Here is a 24,187-nt window from a genome sequence, read left to right as displayed (position 1 = left end):
GTGCGGCGCCGCCCCCCTGTAGAATGACGCCCGAGGCAAACGTGGCAGGTACGCCCCTACGTTAATCCGGCACCCGGTAAGAGACTCGGGGCTATGGGCCCCAGATTCGGGGCTATAGCCCCAGTAGCCATCCCCTAGCAACACCATTGCACATCCCCCTTACAGCCCGGACCTCGCTTCGGGTAATTTCCACCTGTTTTGACCCCTAAAAGAGTTCCTCGGATATCAGCATTTCAGCACTGATGAAGGCGTGAAGTAGGCTGTTCTAGGATGGTTCAGGCATACTGACAAATGTTTCTATGCCGAAGCTTTCCAGGCATTGGTTAAACGCTGGGATAAGTGTATAGATGTAGCAGGGGAGCAGTTTCCACCTTTATTAAACTCAAAAGTCCCGGGTTTGACTTAAAAGTCCCTCGTAGTATGTCTCTTCTGTAATGAAAAGCCCGTCTGTTTACAAATTCTCAATTTTTCACATTAAAAAAAACTTTTTTATTGAGGTTTACAAGTATCTCAACATAAGATGAAAACATCAGTACAAACAAAGATAGAATATGAAAACTCAGCAAATTTTCCATTTTTATTTAAATTCTACTTTAACGTATGTTACCACAAATGGTTTGACTGGACCCTGAATTAAACAGGACAAAAGCTTTCTGTAAAAAGCACATTTGTATTTCTAGTAGCAACAATTGCACTGGCTAAATACAATCAAGCAATAACTGTTCAGTCAGTGGTGCACTGTTCTAAATGCACTTCACAACTGTGTATTCCTAAATAGAACCATAATTAGAACCATAATATCTTTCACCGGCAGAGTTCCTCCGATTTATCTTTTGAAGCTCAATACTTGGCTTAGATTTTAAGTATTATAGCATTTGTTCAGATCTTTCTGTCCTCCATAAAATTTAATTGAATGCGTCTCTCAAAGTTCTGACCCCTTCTCACTGCATTTAAACCTTCATTATCTTAGAACACATTGTATCTACTTCTCCTCCTGGTTCTTTCTGAGAGCCCATCATGTGACCTGATAGGAACCACTCTGCTGGTCTACTCCTTCGGCCACTCCACTTTTAGTAACTCCGATTTTTTTTATATTGGCTTAAAGTGTATTTAAAACCAAGAACAATAGGTCAAATATTGCAGCTTATGGCCCAGGTTCACACTATAATGAAAAATGGGTTTCCTCAAATTGGGATTTTAAATGGACCACAAACAGTAATCGTAAAAAGTTACAAATTTTTTAATATATATATGACTTAAGACATAAATAACAAAAAATCAAAGCGATAAAAGCAAACACATGAAGTTGGGGGCAAGTATACAGCCAGCTCAAAGGGAGGCCCAAGAGCTGTCAACCGACAGAGCGTCCAACGAGTTTCAAAAACACAGTGTAGATCTTCTTCAGGGACTAAAACTTCTAAAGCTGTAGCTTAAATCCCAAATGCAAGCATTCCACCGAACAGCAGAAATGACTCAAAAGGTGAAGAGTAGGTGGTCCGTCAGAGCCACGCATGGATACAGGCCAGAGTGTCATGGACCGAAATGGTTCACATATGGCCCAGTAAGCACTTAAATTTCACTGCAACATATCTCAGATTTGCAGGGACTTCAAAAGGTAGAGGGTGTTTGTCCTCCAAAGGTGTATTATGTCAATAATAGATAGAGTCTTAGTCTTTGTATATGCACATCCACAAACCACCAACCAAATGTACAGGGGTCTATCTTATGACTCAGGTCCTCATGTAGTCTTGCATTAGTGGTGGAATTGTGTGGCTCCTTCCGTCTTCCAGGTGCGATACGAGAACCCTACAAATCCAGTGCGGATTCCCGCATTGCACCTGAATTGCACAGTGGTTCACATTGAGATCTGCGAACCGCTGCGGGTGTCAATGTAAAGTTAACAACACCCCCAGATCGGTTCGCAAACTGTGAAATGGGGCAGGAATCGGATCACAGAGGTGTGAACACCCCTGTGATCCGATTCCAGTGCGGACCAAAAAAAGGGTCCTGCACCATTTTGGTGTGAATGCAATTTCAGCCATACAGTTTTGCTGAAATAGCATCACACAGACATCGCATGTGACTGCACAGCAATGCGGTGCGAATCACATGCGATGTCTGTCATCGCACTAGTGTGAACCGGGCCTACCACTCCATAGACGTGGTGCCTACATTAGTGTTCTTTTTTCAAGATTTGTTTCCTGGCCAGCAACATGATTCCTGTGTAATAAGTAATTCTGCGCTGCCTAAAAAGAACAAAGGGAGCAGCTAACACGGCAAATGTGGTAGATGCACTAGAAATACAAAACAAAAAGCGTAGCTCTAATGAAAAAATACATAGAATTACCAAAGAGGGAATAAACCCAATAATCATAAACACATTTAAATATATATATATAATCAAAGTGTAATGAACCCAGTGACTGAAAATCAGCATTTAAACAAAAGTCCAAGTGAGAAATAAATAAATCAATAAAAAATTGAGGTGAAGAGTCCCATAAAAAACTTTGTGTGAAAATCTTGACAGTGGTCAAATGTAACCTTGGAGTGAGGAGACACCACCACCAACAATATGGAGGCTTACCCGAATGTTTGAACCCAAAAGAACCTACGTTCGATGGGTCAAACAAGCTTGTATAATGGAGCAACCACTGCAAGTATGGAATCCTCTGGGAGCTGTAACAAGAACCCACGACCCACGATATTATCAATCCCCCCCTACTTGTTTGTCTTTTTTCCATGAGTTGAATGTTTTTTTCTCATGTAAAAAATACACCGTATGCCAACACAATTCTGGTATTGAATGCAAAACTGTGGATTTTACATCCTCTGTCACACACAAAAATTACTCCATTAAACAGTTCTGTACGTGCACCACCAGCCATATTGTTTATTTGATTACCTGCCATTGCGGGAAACAATATGTGGGTCGCACCATTCGTTCCTTTTTAATCAGGGATGCTGAAAACATCGCTCTGATTAAAAGTGGTGATACTAAGCATACGGTCCCTAGACATTACAAATTGCATCATAATCGCATGTTTAAGGAAACACAGTTCGTGGTTATCAACAGATATATTCCCCCTTGGAGGGGCGGAGCTTTGACCAGAGGTGTCTCCCGTTTGGAGACCTTCTGGATATATGAGCTACAGACATATTTTCCATTCAGTATGAACGTTGAACTTGACATTAACTCATTTATCAATAAGGCTTAAACATCTATCAGTTGAGATTGTTATACATTATACCAGGTTACCGCTCTCATCTCCATTTATATATCCATATATATTTTTCCTTTTTTCTTATATTTGTTTTACTATTATATTGTCATCTGTTCATGACCCCTTTTGAGAGTCCATTCCACACGTGTAAAGTATTAGTCATACCACATGGGTTAATTATCTTTTACACAATTTATTGTATCGCCTTTCATCGTTCTACAGATATAATTACTAATTGGGTATGTTTAATTATATTTAGCATGCCCTTTGTGTTACTTCTTTATACAAATTCGATGTCCCATAATTGTTTATCAGTTGCATAGCACTCATACAGTGTCACACTCTAGTTTTCTGTTTACTTTCGGACTTCCAGGATGCGATCATGTGCTTTGTCACGTGACTGTATATTGTGACCTATTTTCTTGTTAGTTGGAACGCAGGCTGTGGATGCGGCTGGAGCGCATGACGTCATTGCACGGCGATGTGCTTGGACCGCAACGTGCGGTCGTTGCTGAGGCGCATGACGTCCTCGCACGATCTCGCAGCTGTGTGCCGGAGCGGCATCTCCTCAGCTTTATCAATGTGTATATCATATTTTCGGTCTGTTTCCAAAGAACCTTTTTTCAATCCTTTTTGTTTAACATACTTGTCCCTGCCGGTCTCTCTGTTTAATATAATGGAGTTATACTTCATATACACTGCATTTTGAACCGTGGAACGCATGATTTCTACCGGAAATACTTCCCTATTATTACACAGGGTTCATAATGAGGGTTGGAACGCACGCCAGTCGGCCATCTTGCCCCAAAACCGGAAGTAGTGCGATACACATTGTGGACTTGACTCTCAATTTTGGGGTCATATCTATATATACCTTGACGGCTGCAATGGAGGGACCCCCCAGACGATGTCTAAGGAGACGAAATGCGTCAGATAGGACTCCATTGCCGCCATTTTATTTACCAAAAGCACTGTTTTATCTGCTCAAATGTGAGTTTTTCCAATTTTCAATAAATTTTATTGTGTATTTGCGGAATCACGCTATGTGGTCCTTTTTGTTCTCCCCTTTATAATCCATCTGCTATCCATGTATACCGGGCCACCATCTTTATGAGATACACCAGTCCATGGACGGTCGTGGGTTCTTGTTACAGCTCCCAGAGGATTCCATACTTGCAGTGGTTGTTCCATTATACAAGCTTGTTTGACCCATCGAACGTAGGTTCTTTTGGGTTCAAACGTTCCGGTAAGCCTCCATATTGGTTGTGAACAAGCAAGCTATCGCTTGTGAAACGTCTACCATTGCCTGTATCTGTCTGACCCTTTTTTGACAATAAAGATGACATCGAGATAATTTGGAGTTCCAGTGTGCGACCAATTCCTTGTCTTGTAAGCCACCATATTGTTGGTGGTGGTGTCTCCTCACTCCAAGTTTACATTTGTCCACTGTCAAGATTTTCACACAAATTTTTTTATGGGACTCTTCACCTCAATTTTTTATTGATTTATTTATTTTTCACTTGGACTTTTGTTTAAATGCTGATTTTCTGTCACTGGGTTCATTACACTTTGATTATATATATATTTATATGTGTTTATGATTATTGGGTTTATTCCCTCTTTGGTAATTTTATGTATTTATTCATTAGCGCTACACTTTTTGTTTTGTATTTCTAGTAACACGATTCCTGTCCTAGGGTAACAGTGCTCAAGCACTGTACTATATTGAGCAGTGTTGCCACCCTAAAATAGAAAGAATATTGGGCCTACATAATACCCCCTCCTTATTTCAATAACAAAGTAGGGAGGTGTTCTGTAATTAACAAAAGTGATCTATGCAGGACTGATTAGTGCAGTACAGGGAGAGAACACAGGAAGTTATCAGCTCACTGGATTTCTGGTGTATTCACCATCCATCACCAAAATGTGAAATCTTGGCTAGAACACCACCACCTGTGTATGGTAAAAATTCCTGCTTACCAGCTACAGTTGTGCTCATACGTTTACATACCCTGGCAGAATTTAATTTCCTGCCCATTTTTCAGAGAATATGAATGATAACACAAAAACTTTTCTTTCACTCATGGTTAGTGTTTGGCTGATGCCATTTATTATCAATCAACTGTGTTTACTCTTTTTAAATCATAATGATAACAGAAACTACCCAAATGACCCCAATCAAAAGTTTACATACCCTGGTGATTTTGGTCTGATAACATGCACACAAGTTGACACAAAGGGGTTTGAATGGCTATTAAAGGTAACCATCCTCACCTGTGATCTGTTTGCTTGTAATTAGTGTGTATGTATAAAAGGTCAATGAGTTTCTGGACTCCTGACAGACCCTTGCATCTTTCATCCAGTGCTGCACTGACATTTCTGGATTCTGAGTGGGAAAAGCAAAAGAATTGTCAAAGGATCTGCGGCAAATGGTAGTTGAACTGTATAAAACAGGAAAGGGATATAAAAAGATATCCAAGGAATTGAGAATGCCAAAACTGAACAGCAGTGTTCCAACTCTAATCAAGAAGTGGAAAATGAGGGCTTCTTTTGAAACCAAACCACGGTCAGGTAGACCAACTAAAATTTCAGCTACAACTGCCGGGGAAATTGTTTGGGATGCAAAGGAAAACCCACAAATAACTTCAGGTGAAATACAGAAATCTCTGAAAACATGTGGTGTGGCTGTTTCAAGATGCACAATAAGGAGGCACTTGAAGAAAGATGGCTGCGTGGTCCAGTCGCCAGAAGAAAGCCATTACTACGCAAATGCCACAAAGTATCCCGCTTACAATACCCCAAACAGCACAGAGACAAACCTCAAACCTTCTGGCACAAAGTCATTTGCAGTGATGAGACCAAAATTGAGCTTTTTGGCCACAACCATAAACGCTTCATTTGGAGAGGAGTCAACAAGGCCTATGATGAAAGGTACACCATTCCTACTGTGAAACACAGAGGTGGATACATGGTATCCACCTACATGGTATTAAGAACTGGGGTATGTAAACTTTCAGTCAGGGTCATTTTGGTAGTTTATGTTGTGATTATGATTTAAAAAGAGTAAACACGGTTGATTGATAATATATGGCTTCAGCCAAACACTAACCATGAGTGAAAGATAGTTTTTGTGGTATCATTCATATTCTCTGAAAAATAGCCAAGAAATCATAAATTCTGCCAGGGTATGTAAACTTATGAGTACAACTGTATAAGGGACCTTCTATAATGGAAAGGTCGGCAGCACTTGTGGCTACACAGCCAGCCAGGTGCAGGTCATCCAGAACATATATCATCTATTGTTCCTAACCATTGAGCTAAGTTCGGTATAGACTTTTGCTTCCAATACATAGGTAATAAGGATTTTGCCATGTTTAACAAATGCGAGGTTTTTGAATCTTTATATCTAGATATTGATTGTGAAGTAAGGTGAAGTACAATAACCCAATTATCAAACTGGGTTGTGTCTTTTTCTATTATAGACACCATATTATTAACTGTCTGCCAGTATTTTTGAATAAAAGGTCAGGACCATCAAATATGACCGTGGGTAGCGCGGCCTCCACATTCTCTTAAACATAGAGGAGAATTAAAAAAGAACATTGAATGCAACTTAACAGGCATACAGTACCACCTAACAAACAATTTATAGTTAATTTCCTGTATTCTTGAAGAAAGGGAGGTAACATGAGAAAGTATCAGAAACTTATCTCTTTGTGTATTATCAAGACTGCAAAATCCGTTTCCCAAAGGGCTAAATACACTGGATATCCAAACTCTTGAAAAGACAGCAAAGCTTTATAGAATTGCAATATACAATGCTGGGGAGAAGCCGTCTATCGAAATATTGCCTCTACTTTAGTTAATTTGTTTAATGATCGAATAGGTTGTGGTAAACTTCTTACAAAATGAGATAATTGAGTATATCGCCAAATGTCCATGTACCTATATCTTGTTGGACAACATAATCGCATAGATTTTACTTTAGAGTTTTTGGACCAATATACCGCACCACCGATCACCGCCCTGGGCACCCCTGGGGGCGTACATGAGCGGCTTACCCTGCTGGACATCATATGACGCCCAGTCAGGATATCTGATCCCCGCTGCGGCTGTCATTTTGCAATATGCCAGGCGGGAAGTGGTTATAAAAGGTAAGGTTGCACTTGCATCAATACAGTGGTTAAAAACACCTTAATAACAATCTCGCTGGCCGGCAAAGCATAAGCAACCCGCACTTCCGGAAAATGAAGAACGCAATGATGTCAGCACGTCGTTCCGCGTTTCGTCACAGAATGATGGGCGCTGCGCCATCACTATAAATACTGTATCTTACAAAGAACCAAGCCTTGATCTGAGTCTTAGGCTGCTTCCATCAAATTAAAACCAAGCCTCAATCCACATCCTAAATCAGTTCACGAAGAGCCTGAAAGGTTACTGACCTGTTGCTAATTAACCTAATTGGTTTCAAAGTGTTTTTCCACCTTTTCCTTGTTAGTACCACTTATTTTGGCAGCTTTTTGTTGTCCTGTCCCAGTTTTTTTGAGACATGTTGTTGCCATCAATTTCAAAATTACCTTATCTTTTTCCTAAAATGGTACATTTTTTGTTTCAATGCGTTTATCAAAATTGTACAATCATAACAAAGAGGTTGGTCATTCTCAAGATCACAAATCTGTATAATAGTCCCACAACACAGGCAGAGAATATTATCAATATCAACATACCGATAAGGAAAATGGTACATTTTTTCAGTTTAAACATTTGATGTTTTCTATTTTCTATTGTGAATAAAATATGGGTTTATGAGATCTGCAAAACGTTGCATTCTGTTTTGATGTAGATTTTACACAGCGTCCCAACTTTTCTAAAATTATGGTTGTAAAATATATAGATGTTTTCCCAACAATCATTTTCCTTTCTATTCTTTGTTATGCTTGAATGTTTAGGTGATGGGAACTTACATTTAAACATCACAGCACAGGCACACAGTGATACCATACTGGCTGCATTGGAGCCCTTTGTGTATGAATGGACCTCTCAACACAATGGCAGTATCAGCGCTGAGCATGGTTTGGGATTTAAGAAAAGGGACCACATTTATTACAGCAAATCAAGAGAAGCAGTGCAGCTAATGCAGAAAATTAAACACATGCTGGATCCAAAAGGCATCATGAACCCTTACAAGACCATTCCTACAACTGACAGATGACAGGCATCCTTTGTTACCTTACAGCTGCTGTTTATGTAATTCATGTAAATGTGTTAGGGGATCTAGTGCAATGGGCAATGTTTCCCTGGATCTGGAAGTTGTCACACCAGAATTTAACCGAGAAGCACCTGGTTGTGGACCGATGGGTATATACAGTATGTGTTTCTGTAGAAAATAATTGGCAACTAGATGCAACAATAGTTTTCAACACGTAAACCATTACAAGGGGTGATTATCAGAAACGCAATGCTTTTCAAATTGTTTGATATTTTTTACAGCAGCGTAAAGCCAACCTAATGCTAACTGCTAAAGAAAAAATATCAGACATATAATAAAAATGTGATTATATTACTATTTTGGGTAAAATAAATATTGGATGGTTTTTGCATTTTTGTTCTGTGAATTGCATAAAATGTGTATCAATAAGCTTTGTTTAGAGGAGGTTGAGCTGGGTTAGTGGTTAAAGTGGTTCTAAAGGCTGAAGATTTTTTACTATAAAGCGTTTGTTAACCCAAAAAAACAAAACACAGATTCTGTTCCTTTAAAGCATTTTATACAGCACAGTGCTTGTGCTGTATAATTTGGACCCCTGTAACACCTAGAGAGGCGGATCGGGGCTGCTCTACGCAAAACCGTTGTTTCTGCTGCTCTTTTTTTTCATACCCGTTGGTTAAAAAGTCTCAGGGGCCTCAGTTAACCCCTTCTTGACTGGAGTTCATTGAAGCTTAGACCAAATTTAGGCCAAATTTAGCAGCATCGATTAAAGTGATACTAAAGTCTTGTTTGTTATTTTTAACTAAAAAAAAAAAAAATTTTCTACTTACCTGCTCTGTGCAGTGGTTTTGCACAGAGCAGCCCAGATCCTTCTCTTATCAGGTCCTTCTTCAGCACTCCTGGCCCCTCCCCCTGTTGAGTGCCCCCACAGCAAGCAGCTTGCTGAACGAATGCATAGAATGCATAAAGATAAAAAAAACATTGTGCCTTTACAACCACTTTAACTTTACTTTCAATTCCATAACTAATTTGTCTGTTTGACAGTGGGGTCTAATGACTTGGAGCACACAAAGCTGCGCATGCCCAGTCCTCTACAGCAATGTTATTGAACATTCTCAAGGCAATGGGCATTGAGCCTGAGGAAATAAATAAACATAATGCAGTCACAAAGTGGGTTTAAAACATTTACATTGCTCAAAATATTTCAGCATATAATAAAAAAATACAGAGGTTACCTTCATTAAAAACTACAAGGGAAAATAATCAGTAGCTTAAGGCCAATTAAATTTTTTAACTTTTCCCGTAAAAGTTAAAAAAAATAATTTCACCCCCCTCCGAAGCTCTCTATTGGTTAATAAAATTCATCACATTAAGACTATGTTTACACTGGTGATTTGGTGCGATGCTAATTGTAGTGGCAGGAATCTGATTTCCTGCTGCACAAAGTGCGTTCAGCAGCGATCACCGCAGGTAATCACTGGCTGTGCAGAGAGCTGCAAACCGCTGTGGCTGCTGGCGACCTGTCGTTATAGTGAAAGGGGTTGGTGGTCACACCTAGCTGCTAACATCTGTTGCAGGAAACAGAAGATTCCTGCCGCTACAATTCGCACTGGCCTAATTTGACGCTGTGAATATAGCCTAAAGGCTACTTGGATGGACCAACAGGAGGCAGAAATGCTACTTACATAGGAGTTTCAAACTTTGCCAATAACTGCTATGATGCTGTACATAAGTTCAGTTATGACACCAGTCATTTGATGGTTTGACAGTTTGGTTGAGAGCAAAGTTAGCAGTTCTGGCATGCTGGGAATGTAACTGTTTTTTGAAAACGTTAAATTGATGGCTTTAGTTAGGCTTTACCTACAGCCGTCTATTAAAGTGGATGTAAACCCAATGTCATCCTTTCTAAACTACTGCCATAGGGGTTATCTATAAGGACATACATGCCTCCTGCATGTATCTTTACCTGTCAAATGTCTCCCCTCTGTCTGTTAATAGACCCGAAAAACTGCATATTGTGTGGGTGGGTCTATTGTCTGGAGCTCGGTGGATGGAGTTGTGATGTCAGTAGACTCCCCGCTCACCTCTACACTCCCCTTGTCAATATGCATTTTCTCCTGTTTATTTCTAACACTGAGCTTCTGCTATGATCTCTAACATCCAGTGAAAAGACAGGAAAGTAACCACATGACTTCAGCATGCCAAATCATGCTGAGGTGTGGAACAGCCAATCCTTGCAGAGCTGCTGAAGAAAGGAGTGGGGGAGGGAATTAAAAAATCATGCCTGTGTCTTAGGCTGTCACTCACAGCAAGGGGGAGTATTTGACAAAGTTTTTGTCAGTTTGTCAAGATTTTTCTCACTGAACAATAAAAGAGGATTGCTCAGAGATGGATTAGGCAAGACTGGGCTCAAATGATAGGAAATCTTATACTCTACAGTATGATATAAAAAAAAAAAAAATTTCGGGTTTACATCCACTTTAACTATAGGCCAGGGAGGAGCTTTCCCATCCCAGGTGGACATCATATGATGTTCCCCAAGGCACATGCCCCCCTGGGGTGTGCAGTAGTGAAATCTGCGACAGACACAGCAGAACTAAGAGACCAGTACTGGAAAGCTGTGATCATTCCAGGTACCATGTGATTGCTGTAACCTATAATTGTAATTAATGACAGTAATTCATGATTCATTATTTATTGTTGTGATGCTGTGATTTGTCACAGTTCTCACATGGTGTACAGGGCCAATCACAGAAGCCCATGTACCATATGATAGCTGTGACCAATCACAGCATCACAATAGTAAACAAGAGTAAAAGAAGAGTCATGAATGAAAGCCATTTATGACAATTAAAATGATTGCAGTCACAGTGATCATCACTGTAATAAGCAATCACAGAGTAAAAAAAAAAAGAAAAAAATCCCAATCGCCTTCCCACCCACTCAGTCTCCCTAATCACCGCTGCACCAATTGCAGAGTCCCTAAACACTGCCACACTAGTTAGGCCCCTTTCATATGGTCGGGTTGGTGTGGCCCCTGCATTCCTGCAGCAAGAATCTGTGGATTCTTGCGGCTAGAATGACTAGGTTGTGTAATCAGCAACCCTTTCAAACTAATGACAGGCTGACAGGCATTAGCAGCACACAAAGTGGTTAGCTGTGGATAGGGACAGATGCCTGGACACAGTCAGCTACATCCAGGCTCGGACATCTGTCCAAAATCATACAACCCAATCATTCCAGTAGCAAGAATCTGCAGATTCTTGCCACAGGAATCTACTGGCTGCATCAACTGGGCTCTGTGAAAAGGGCCTTACTGTGTCCCTGATCGCTGTCACAGCAATCACAGTGTTACTGTGTTACCATAAGGACTTGTTCACATAGTCAATGCTCTCTGAAGAGCCAGCCATATTCAGATTGCCTCCTCACCACCTGCTTTAACCACTTGGACCTAGCTCAAGCAACCCCATTCACTTGAATGGGTCACGGTCAGCGGGAGTATAGGGGGTAAAAATCATGACACAGCTGTAAGCAAAGCATTGAAGCCACAGCATATACTGTACTAACCCTGGCCTGTTTATTGAGCACTTTGCTGCTTGTTGCCTGAACTGATCTTTTGCCAGTTTGCTGACCATTTCTCTGCCTGCACCTGAACTGACCTGATGATCTGCACATCCCTCTGACTATGTTCCTGCGAGACACCAGTCCCAGGCATACCCTGCAGACAGAAAAGAACACACTCCTGCACTAGAGTCAGCTGACTGTGTAGTGTCACAGGTGCCTGGTCAAATCATGGATATTCTCATAGATGCCTTGCTGCCCTCTAGGACTGAGATCATCCCGACAGTGCTGCAAGAATCGAAAAAGAAAAGAGGGCGCACTGGCCTAGTGCATTATATAACAGATTTCTTAAAAGATATGAATAAAATCATAAAGATGTCTACTCACAAAGATAAAAAAACACGCTTGTCAGGCCACATGTGTGGCTATCTCTCATCAGTTGCTCGAATCACCAAACCTGGGAGTGGGGGGGGGTCCTGGATGAGACCCCTCATTCTGACATATTTCAAAGAACTGGCCTTCTTTTTCAGAGGCTCTGAAGAAGAAGGCCAGGCCCTCGAAATGCGTCAGCCTGAAGGGTCTCATCCAGGGGTCTCAATCAGCAAACCTGGGAGTGGGGGGTCCTGGATGAGACCCCTCATTCTGATGCGTTTCAAAAGACTGGCCTTCTTCTTTAGAGGCTCTGAGGAAGGCCAGTCCTTTGAAACATTCTAGCCTGAGGGGTCTCATCCACGACCCCCCACTCCCAATTTTGGTGATTCGAGCAACAGATGAGAGATAGCCACACATGTAGCTTGACAAGTGTGTTTTTAACTTATCTTTGTGAGTAGATACCTTTATGATTTTATTCATATCTATAAATAAATCTGTTGGATAATGCACTAGGCCAGTGCAGCCTCTTTTCTTTTTCTATACCCTCCAGAAAACTGCACTCCTGGAACCACAGGGACTATTTTGTTCTTCCTTTCTTCAGCCTCCTGTACATCCTGGCCAGTAAACATGGCATTTCTGGGGGCAGCCACATACTAGTAGGCTAGGCTTGCTTGGCTTATAGGAACTGGGACTGCTATAGGTAAGGCTACACTAAGCTATATTGCCTGACCACTTATAGAGGAGACCATTCAAATACGTTTTAATACAATTGGTTGATTTGTGTGATACACAAGATAATTTAATTATTCCAAGTATTGAAAACATCTTACACATGTGGTGTTGCCATACTCAGAAGGAGTAGCAGATTGTATTTTAGGGTTTAACCCCAATGCCCTGTACACACGATAGGATTTTCCGACAACAAAATTCATGGAATTTTTTCCGACGGATGTTGGCTCAAACTTGTCTTGCATACTCACGGTCACACAAAGTTGGTTGGAAATTCCGAACATCAAGAACGCGGTGATGTACAATACGTATGACGAGCCGAGAAAAATTAAATTCAATAGCCAGTGCTGCTCTTCTGCTTGATTCCGAGCATGAATGGCACTTTGTGCGTCGGAATTGTGTACACACGATCGGAATTTCCAACAACGGATTTTGTTGTCGTAGAATTTGAGAACTAGATCTCAAATTTTGTGTGATGGAAATTCCTATGGAAAATGTGTGATGGAGCCTACACACGGTCGGAATTTCCGACAACAAGGTCCTATCACACATTTTCCATTGGAAAATCCTATCATGTGTACAGGGCATAAGTATGCTCATGCTGTGTGTGGGAAACATCTTACAAAATTGATAACTTTGTGTAAAAAACATAATTGTAATTTTCATTCTGCATTTTCCAAAAACTTGTGGCAAAAAAATGAAGTCTTCAAAAGACTCACTTCTTAGAAAATACCTTGTGGCGTTTGCTTTGTAAAATGTGGCAATTTTATGTGTTTCCACTCTCCTGGTGCTCAAGGGCCTCCAAAAATGTGATAGGTAGTGAGGAAATTATGTGCATATTTATGTCCCTAGAAAGCCTGAGGCTGGGTTCACACATCCAACGGATGTGGCTCGCAGCAGGGGTCCGGTGCGTCCCTGTTCTCCATTTCTGGGACGAATCAGGGCCGAATTTTTGCCTGAATTCGGCCCTGAAACTGAGCCAAAAACGCACAGCGTTCCTCTGCAAGCCGCTCCGTAGCTGCAATGGAGATATGTGAACCAGCTCCATAGAGAGCCGGTCACAATCTCCTGTCATGCAAATGGATGCGGAGAAACCCACATCCAATTCACATAGGTGTGAACCCGGCCTGAAAGTGCTCCCTGGATTTAGGGCCCTTCTGAGTGGCTAGCCTGTGAAAATGTCTCACACATGTGGTAACACCATACTCAGAAGGAGTAGCAGAATATGTTTTGAGGTGTAATTCTAAGTATGCCTATGATGTGTGTTAAAAATATCTTATTACTGACAACTTTGTGTAAAAAAAAAAAAAATATATAGTTTTAATTTACTTTCTGCATTTTCCAAAAACTTGTGGTAAAAAAATGACATTTTTAAAAGATTCATTATGCCTATTGGACAATACCACAGAGTGTTTGCTTTCCAAAATTGGGTAATTTTTGCCTCCAAAAATGTGATAGGTAGTCAAGGAATTATTGTAGTTTATGCTCCTTGATAGCCCAAAGGCACTCCTTGGATTTTGGGCCCTTCTATGCATTTAGGCTGTGAAAAAAGTCTCACAAATGGTATCCCCAAACTCGGGAGGCATAGCAGAATGTGTTTTGGGGTGTAATTCTACTGTAGGTATGCCTATGCTGTGTGTGAGACATAACTGTTAAAATTACAACTGTGAATTTTTTTAAAACATTTCTTAATTTTTGAAAAATTTGTGACAAAAAAATTACAACTTCAGAAAACTCACCATACCTCTTGCTGAATATCTTGGACTGTCTACTTTTCAAAAAGATGTAATTTGGGGGGTATTTTTACTGTCCTGGATTTTTAGGCCTGGTTCACACCTATGTGTTTTTTGGTGCTTTTTGCAGAAAAGCACTACAGTTCATTTAACATGGTTTCCTATGGAACACATTCACCTTTATACTTTTTTTTAAGCCACTGCATTTTTGTAAAGGATCAGGGACTTTTTTAGACGCAAAACAGCGTTTTCTTTGGTTCAATAGACTTTAATGGAGAAGCTGCAGAAGAGCATGTAGTGTGTTGTTGCTGTGATTTTACCGTGATTAGCTTTTTTTTAAATTTGCCCAACAACAAATTGCCCAAAAAAAGCATAAAAAATGCAAAACGCAAATCGAGGTAAAATCGTGTGTGCAAAACGCACTGCAGAAAGGACCAAAAGCAAAATGCATAGGTGTGAACTGAGTCTCAGGCTCGGTTCACACAGCATGCCGATGCGGCTCATAGCAGGGGTCCTGTGCGTTCTGGTTCACCGTTCCAGGTCCGATTTCAGCCCGAATTTTGGGCTGAATTCGGACCTGAAACGGACCAAAAGACGCACGGCGGCTCCTGTGCAAATTCGCACCGGAGCCGCATCGGAGATATGTGAACCGGCTCCGTAGAGAGCCGGTCACAATCTCCTGCTATTGCGAATTGGATGCGGGGACATTGCATCCAGTTCGCAATAGAGTGTAACCAGCCTTGGGGCCTCAAGTAATGAGATAGGCAGTCAGTACATCAGGATTGATCAATTTTCAAATATATATATATATTAATATATATATTGAGACTGGGAGAAGAGGCAGCAGGTGTACCGAGAGGACTGTGAGAGGCAGTGGGCGGGGGTGACGGAGGACAGAGGAGGTGGTTTGACCGGGAGAGGAGAGGGACCGAGGGGACCGTGCGGTGACAGGTCTGACCGGGAGAAGCGGCAGGTAAGTGTGCCGCAGACCGGAGGGGTAGAGTGACAGGCGGACAGGAGCGGTGGAAACAAAAACAGGCAGGCTGACCAGGGGGGACCGTAGGCACTGACAAGCCCTGCAACTGTCAGATTGCATAGGCGATTGAGCAGAGCAGTCATAACCAGTTAACATTAAAAAAACGAAAAAAAAAACTGACTGAGTGTGTCTAGCGTGGACGCTGTGTACTGTGGATTAACTGTTTTTGTTGAGTATTGGGAGTACCCGAGTATTGTGTGTGTATAGTGAGTACCTGGGTATTGGGAGTGCCTGTGTATAGTGAGTACCTGAGTATTGAGCGTTGGGAGTACCTGAGTATTGTAAGTGTTGGGTAGTACGTGTATGTTGTGAGTACCTGAGTGTTGTGTGTATCTGAGTAGTGTGTGTGAGTGCATACGGGCTGCAAGTGCACGTGGGCTGTATGTACATATGGACTGTATGTACTTGTGGGCTGCGAGTGCACGTGGACTGCGAGTACCTGTGTATTGTTTTGTTGAGTGCCTGCCTGTGTATTGTTGAGTATTAGTGTCAGGAAGCTAGTTGTTAGTTAATATGGACAGGGTATAATCCCCAATACTCATTAAATTAGTGGGTAAACATTTCACATCTTGCGGTATGTATGCGTTCCTTGATTATCCGATCGAGGGCGAATACTGCTGTGCAAAATGTAAGCACATTGTTTCCCTAGAAGCCCAGTTTCTGAATCTAGGAAAGCAACTGTCAGCACTGAGAAGACCCTCAATACTAGAGGAGAGCTGGGAACGTACCTGGCAGGGGCCAGCACAGAGGCGGGTGGAGACAAAGAGGTGCAGGCACTAGAAAAGAGTAGATGGTAGATGGGTGACAGTCAGGAAGGGTAGAGGGGAAAGTGCAAGGGAGGCCGATCCTGGGCTGGGACATCCCAATAAGTACGCCCAGTTGAGTGACATTGGTGAAACCAGTCAGGGACCAGCACTGCTGGAGCTGAGGGACTCCCCTAGCTGCCAGGGGAAGAACTCCTCCAGTGAGAGTGGAGGGGAAGCGAAGGGAAAGGAAAGACAAATTCTGGTGGTAGGGGACTCAATTCTTAGAAGGACAGAGGGCAATCTGCGACAAAGACCTGAAGCGCCGAACTGTATGCTGGCTACCGGGCGCTTGGGTTCGGCACATCACGGATCTGGTGGACAGATTACTGGGAGGGGCAAGGGAAGACCCAGCTGTCATGGTGCACGTTGGCACCAATAACAAAGTCAGAGGAAGATGGATTGTCCTAAAGAACAATTTTAAGGACTTAGGAGCTATATAGAGGAAATGGACCTCCAAGGTAGTATTCTCTGAAATACCACCAGTTCCTCAAGCCACACCAGAAAGGTAAAGAGATTTGGTAAGTAAAAAAGTGGCTGAGGAGCTGGTGTAGAAAGGAGGGATTTGGGTTCCTGGAGAACTGGGCCGACTTCTCAGTCGGTCACCAGTTCTATAGAAGGGACGAACTGCACAAAAATGAGGAGGGTGCAGATCTGCTGGGAGTGAAGATGACTAAAAAGTTAGAGGGGCTTTTAAACTACGCGATGGGGGGGGGGTCCAGACGTAGATATAGTCAGCTCGGAACATATTCCAGAGGGTAGTAGTGGGGGCATTAGTGGTAGGTTGACTAAAGCACATAAACCCGAGGTAAGTATAGTAACAAGTCCTAATTGCAACCTCAGAACACCCAATAAGAAGCGACCAGTCTAAACTACATGGCTTGTTCACCAATGCCAGGAGTCTGGCGGACAAGATGGGAGAACTAGAGATACTGTTGTACGAGGAGGATTTAGATTTTGTGGAAATTTCAGAGACTTGGTTCAATATCTCTCATGATTGGCTGGCAACCATTCAAGGGTATTCCCTTTATCGCAGGGATAGAGAGGGCAAAAAAGGGGGAGGGGTATGCCTGTATATCAAGAATAATCTACTGTCAGGTCACCTAGAGGCTGGGTGACAGATGCACACCGTTGGGATCAGGAGTGCACCGCAAGGTAGTGGACTCTAGGGCTGACTGCTGCGGACTGAACCCTGGGAGGTCCAGGAAGCAGGTCTACTGGATCACTGACACAGATCCCACTGGGAGCTAGAGCATAGATCCCCCAGGGCGCGGAGTCTAAGAGCCAGCAGGTGTTCACCAGAGCCTTTAATGGTAAGGATGGACTGTGCTGCAGTCTGGCTCCAGGTCGCGGCCCCCAGGGTCTCACAGCTCATGCTCACGGTAGACTACAGGAGAAGAGGAAGGAGGCAGCAGGCTGGAACAACAAGGAATGTAAGGGACAAGCCAAGGTCGGGGCCACAAGCAGACAAGGACAACAGAGTACACACCAAGGTTCAGGGTCACAGGCAAACGGGGATGGTCGGGAACACGCCAAAGGTCAGGGTCTTGAGCAGACAGGAATAGTTAAGAACAGGCCAAAGTCGGTAACAGGAATCAGATGTAGGAAACACAGCAAGTACACACAGAGGCTAACACACAATGGTTGATCAGCACTGCTGGCTTGCAGTGCACAGGCTAATATAGGGTTCCCTGATAGGGCATGGGGTGGGGCCATGCTTAGAGGAGAGGTTACAAAAGCAGTCAGGTGAGGGTCAGCTGGTCTCTAGAGATGAACACATGGAGACAGGTATGCTGATCGACAAGCTCTATTGCATAACCATGACATCTACAAGTGAATGTGAGAGATGACATCACTAAGAGAGCTAGGGAGGAGGTGGAATCCTTATGGATAGAGCTCCAAAGGGATAAAACTAAGGGGAAAGTAATACTGGGAGTATGCTATAGGCCCCTTAACCTGAGGGAGACTGACCTCCTATCACAATTTGGATTAGCGGCAAGGAAGGGAAGTGTCATCATAATGGGGGATTTTAATTATCCAGACAAAGACTGGGCGGAAGGAACTGCAAATTCGTCTAAGGCTCGCCAGTTCCTAAGTGTCTTGCAAGACAATTTCATGGGTCTGAAGGTAGACTCACCAACTAGAAACAAAGCGTTACTAGACCTACTGATTACCAACAATGCAGACCTGATCGGGGATGTGGAAATACGGGGCAATTTAGGAAACAGCGATCACAGGTCAATTAGCTTCAGTATAAATCACACAAATAAGAAACATAAGGGGAACACAAAGACACTGCATTAGCCAGTGCATCCCATTGGGAAATGAATTTAAAAGAGCAAACAAAAGTCCTGGGTGGCTTAATTCCAATATAAAAATGCATATAAAAGCAAAGGAGAAGGCCTTCAAAAAATACAAGGCTGAGGGATCATAATCAGCATTCAAACTTTACAAAGAATGCAACAACAAATATAGGGTGCAATTAGGGTGGCTAGGATAGAACACGAAAGACACAGCGGAGGAGAGAAAAAAAATCCCAAAACATTCTTTAAGTATATAAACAGTAAAAGAGGGAGAACAGACCATATTGGCCCAATAAAGAATGAGGAAGGGAATCTGGTTACAAAGGATGGTGAGATGGCGAAGGTATTGAATTTATTCTTCTCCTCAGTCTCCACAAGGGAATCGGGGGGCTTCGGTAACCAAAACGGGAGTGTTTATCCTCATGACACATCACAGGAAGCACTCTAATAGCTAACAGAGGACAGAATTAGAAATAGACTTGAAAAACTTAACATTAATAAGTCATCGGGACCAGATGGCTTGCACCCGAGGGTCCTTGGGGAACTCAGTCAAGTAATTGCAAGACCATTGTTCCTAATTTTTACTGACAGTCTACTGACTGGAATGGTACCAGCTGATTGAAGAAAAGCCAATGTAGCACCAATATTTAAAAAAGGGCCAATATACATCCCTGGGAATTACAGACCAGTTAGCCTAACATCAATAGCATGCAAGCTCTTGGAGGGGATGTACCAGATTTTAGTAATGAAAACGGTATCATTAGCAGTAATCAGCATGGATTCATGAAGAATCGTTTTTGCCGAACCAATCTATTAACCTTCTATGAGGAGGTGAGCTGCCATCTAGATAAAGGGAGGCCTGTAGACGTGGTGTATCTGGATTTTGCAAAAGCATTTGACACGGTTCCCCATAAACGTTTACTGTACAAAGTAACGTCCATTGGCATGGACCATGGGGTGAGTACATGGATTAAAAACTGGCTACAAGGGCGAGTTCAGAGGGTAGTGATAAATGAGGAGTACTCAGAATGGTCATGGGTGTAAAGTGGGGTCCCCCAGGGTTCTGTCCTTGGACCAGTCCTATTATATTTGTTCATAACCGACCTGGAGGATGGGGTAAACAGTTTAATCTCTGTATTTGCGGACAATACTAAGCTAAGTGGGCAAAAACTTCTCCGCAGGATGTGGAAACCTTGCAAGAAGATCTGAACAAATTAATGGGGTGGGCGACTACATGGCAAATGAGGTTCAATGTGGAAAAATTTGAAATGATGCATTTGGGTGGCAAAAATATGAATGCAATCTACTCAGTAGGGGGTGAACCTCTGGGGGAATCTAGGATAGAAAAGGACCTGGGGGTCCTAGTAGATGACAGGGTCAGCAATGGCATGCTGTGCCAAGCTGCTGCTAACAAAGCAAACAAAATATTAGCATGCATTAAAAAGGGGATTAACTTAAGAGATAAAGTGATCATTCTCCCACTCTACAAGACTCTGGTCCAGCCTCACCTGGAGTATGCTGTCCAATTCTGGGCACCAGTCCTCAGGAAGGATGTGCTGAAATGGAGCGAGTACAGAGAAGGGCAACAAAACTAGGGACTGGAGGACATTAGTTATGAAGAAAGGTTACGAGCACTGAACTTATTCTCTCTGGAGAAGAGACGCTTGAGAGGGGATATGATTTCAATTTACAAATACCATACTGGTGACTCCACAATAGGGATAAAACTTTTCCGCAAAAGGGAGTTTAATAAGACACATGGCCACTCATTAAAATTCGAAGAGGTTTAACCTTAAACTGCATAGAGGGTTCTTTATTGTAAGAGTGGCAAGGATGTGGAATTCCCTTCCACAGGTGGTGGTTTCAGCGGGGAGCATCGATAGTTTCAAAAAACTATTAGATTAAGCATCTGAAAGACGACCACAACATACAGGGATATACAATTTAATACTGACATATGATCACACACATAGGTTGGACTTGATGGACTTGTGTCTTTTTTCAACTTCACCTACTATGTAACATAGACTAATGTACATTGCTTTGCATTTTTTTTTTTAAAAAGAAATGCAGTAGAATGTATTTTGGCCTACAGAGAGATTATTCACTTGCAAAATTTTATAACAGAAATCAAGAAAAATTTGTGTTTTTTTTTTTTTTCACAATTTTCAGTATTTATATAGCAAAAAATAAAAAACCCAGTGGTGATTAACCACTTCAGCCCCGGAAGGATTTATCCCCTTCCTGACCAGAGCACTTTTTACAATTTGGCACTGCGTCGCTTTAACTGCTAATTGCGCGGTCATGCAATGCTGTACCCAAATAAAATTTGCGTCCTTTTCTTCCCACAAATAGAGCTTTCTTTTGATGGTATTTGATCACCTCTGCCGTTTTTATTTTTTGCACTATAAACGGAAAAAGACCGAAAATTTTGAAAAAAAATGATATTTTCTACTTTTTGTTATAAAAAAAATCCAATAAACTCAATTTTAGTCATATATTTAGGCCAAACTGTATTCGGCCACATGTCTTTGGTAAAAAAAATGTCAATAAGTGTATATTTATTGGTTTGCGCAAAAGTTATAGCGTCTACAAACTAGGGTACATTTTCTGGAATTTACACAGCTTTTAGTTTGCCTATGTCATTTCTTGAGGTGCTAAAATGGCAGGGCAGTACAAAACCCCCCAAATGACCCCATTTTGGAAAGTAGACACCCCAAGGAAATCGCTGAGAGGCATGTTGAGCCCATTGAATATTATTTTTTTTTGTCCCAAGTGATTGAATAATGACAAAAATAAAAAAAAAATTACAAAAAGTTGTCACTAAATGTTATATTGCTCACACAGGCCATGGGCATATGTGGAATTGCACCCCAAAATACATTCAGCTGCTTCTCCTGAGTATGGGGATACCACATGTGTGGGACTTTTTGGGAGCCTAGCCGCGTACGGGGCCCCGAAAACCAATCACCGCCTTCAGGATTTCTAAGGGCGTAAATTTTTGATTTCACTCCTCACTACCTATCACAGTTTTGAAGGCCATAAAATGCCCAGATGGCACAACCCCCCCCCCCCCCCCCCAAATGACCCCATTTTGGAAAGTAGACACCCCAAGCTATTTGCTGAGAGGCATGTTGAGTCCATGAAATATTTTATATTTTGACACAAGTTGCGGGAAAGTGACACTTTTTTTTTTTTTTGCACAAAGTTGTCACTAAATGATATATTGCTTACACAGGCCATGGGCATATGTAGAATTGCACCCCAAAATACATTTAGCTGCTTCTCCTGAGTATGGGGATACCACATGCGTGGGACTTTTTGGGAGCCTAGCCGCGTACGGGGCCCGGAAAACCAATCTCTGCCTTCAGGATTTCTAAGGGTGTAAATTTTTGATTTCACTCTTCACTGCCTATCACAGTTTCGGAGGCCATGGGATGCCCAGGTGGCACAACCCCCCCCCCCCCCCCCAAATGACCCCATTTTGGAAAGTAGACACCCCAAGCTATTTGCTGAGAGGCATGGTGAGTATTTTGCAGCTCTCATTTGTTTTTGAAAATGAAGAAAGACAAGAAAAAACTTTTTTTTTTCTTTTTTCAATTTTCAAAACTTTGTGACAAAAAGTGAGGTTTGCAAAATATTCACTATACCTCTCAGCAAATAGCTTGGGGTGTCTACTTTCCAAAATAGGGTCATTTGGGGGGGTTTTGTGCCACCTGGGCATTCCATGGCCTCCGAAACTGTGATAGGCAGTGAAGAGTGAAATCAAAAATTTACGCCCTTAGAAAGCCTGAAGGCGGTGCTTGGTTTTCGGGGTCCCGTACGCGGCTAGGCTCCCAAAAAGTCTCACACATGTGGTATCCCCGTACTCAGGAGAAGCAACAGAATGTATTTTGGGGTGTAATTTCACATATTCCCATGGCATGTTTGAGCAATATATCATTTAGTGACAACTTTGTGCAAAAAAAAAAAAATTTGTTTCTTTCCCGCAACTTGTGTCACTTGTGTCGACATGCCTCTCAGCAAATAGCTTGGGGTGTCTACTTTCCAAAATGGGGTCATTTGGGGGGGTTTTCAACTGTCCTGGCATTTTATGCACAACATTTAGAAGCTTATGTTACACATCATTTTTTTTTGCAAGAAAATTACTTTGAACCCCCAAACATTATATATTTTTTTTAAAGCAAATGCCCTACAGATTAAAATGGTTGGTGTTCCATTTTTTTTTTCACACAGTATTTGCGCAGCGATTTTTCAAACGCATTTTTTGGGGAAAAAACACACTTTTTAAAATTTGAATGCACTAAAACACACTATATTGCCCAAATGTTTGATGAAATAAAAAAGATGATCTTAGGCCGAGTACATGGATACCAAACATGACATGCTTTAAAATTGCGCACAAACGTGCAGTGGCAACAAAATGAATACATTTTTAAAAGCCTTTAAAAGCCTTTACAGGTTACCACTTTAGATTTACAGAGGAGGTCTACTGCTAAAATTACTGCCCTCGATCTGACCTTCATGGTGATACCTCACATGCATGGTGCAATTGCTGTTTACATTTGACGCCAAACCAACGCTTGCGTTCGCCTTAGCGCGAGAGCAGGGGGGGGACAGGGGTGCTTTTTTTTTTTTCTTTATTATTTTTTTGCATTTGCTTTTTTGCTTGCTTATTTTTAAACTGTTCTTTTCATTTTTTTTTTTTTTTTTTATCATTTTTATTGTTATCTCAGGGAATGTAAATATCCCCTATGATAGCAATAGGTAGTGACAGGTACTCTTTTTTTGAAAAAATTAGGGTCTATTAGACCTTAGATCTCTCCTCTGCCCTCAAAGCATCTGACCACACCAAGATCGGTGTGATAAAATGCTTTCCCGATTTCCCAATGGCGCTGTTTACATCCGGCGAAATTCATGAAAAGTCATGAAATGCTCGTAGCTTCCGGTTTCTTAGGCCATAGAGATGTTTGGAGCCACTCTGGTCTCTGATCAGCTCTATGGTCAGCTGGCTGAATCACCGGCTGCATTCTCAGGTTCCCTGTTGAAACAGGAGAGCCAGAGAAAAACACGGAAGGGGGGGGCATTCCCTCCCACTGCTTGTAAAAGCAGTCTAGAGGCTAATTAGCCACTAGGATTGCTTTTACATGAAAGCCGACCGCTGGCTGAAAAGAATGATACCAAGATGATACCTAAACCTGCAGGCATCATTCTGGTATAACC

At 42.0% G+C, this 24,187-nt stretch overlaps 1 protein-coding gene across 3 annotated transcripts in view; it reads left to right on the top strand.

Annotated features, from left to right (window-relative positions):
• D2HGDH (D-2-hydroxyglutarate dehydrogenase) overlaps window positions 1-8,821 on the top strand; it is a 53,034-nt gene extending 44,213 nt beyond the window's left edge. For all 3 annotated transcript variants that reach the window (XM_073625754.1, XM_073625755.1, XM_073625753.1), the window contains exon 10: window positions 8,171-8,821. In XM_073625754.1, coding sequence (XP_073481855.1) covers window positions 8,171-8,433 — 263 coding nt within the window. In that variant the 3' untranslated portion in view covers window positions 8,434-8,821. The remainder of the gene's footprint in view (window positions 1-8,170) is intronic.
• Window positions 8,822-24,187: the final 15,366 nt, after the last annotated feature.

The sequence above is a fragment of the Aquarana catesbeiana genome, linkage group LG04, assembly GCF_042186555.1.
Source record: "Aquarana catesbeiana isolate 2022-GZ linkage group LG04, ASM4218655v1, whole genome shotgun sequence".
In the NCBI taxonomy this organism is placed as follows: Eukaryota; Metazoa; Chordata; class Amphibia; order Anura; family Ranidae; genus Aquarana; species Aquarana catesbeiana.
The sequence above is the reverse complement of the archived record's forward strand: the minus strand, read 5'-3'. Positions and strand labels throughout refer to the sequence as shown.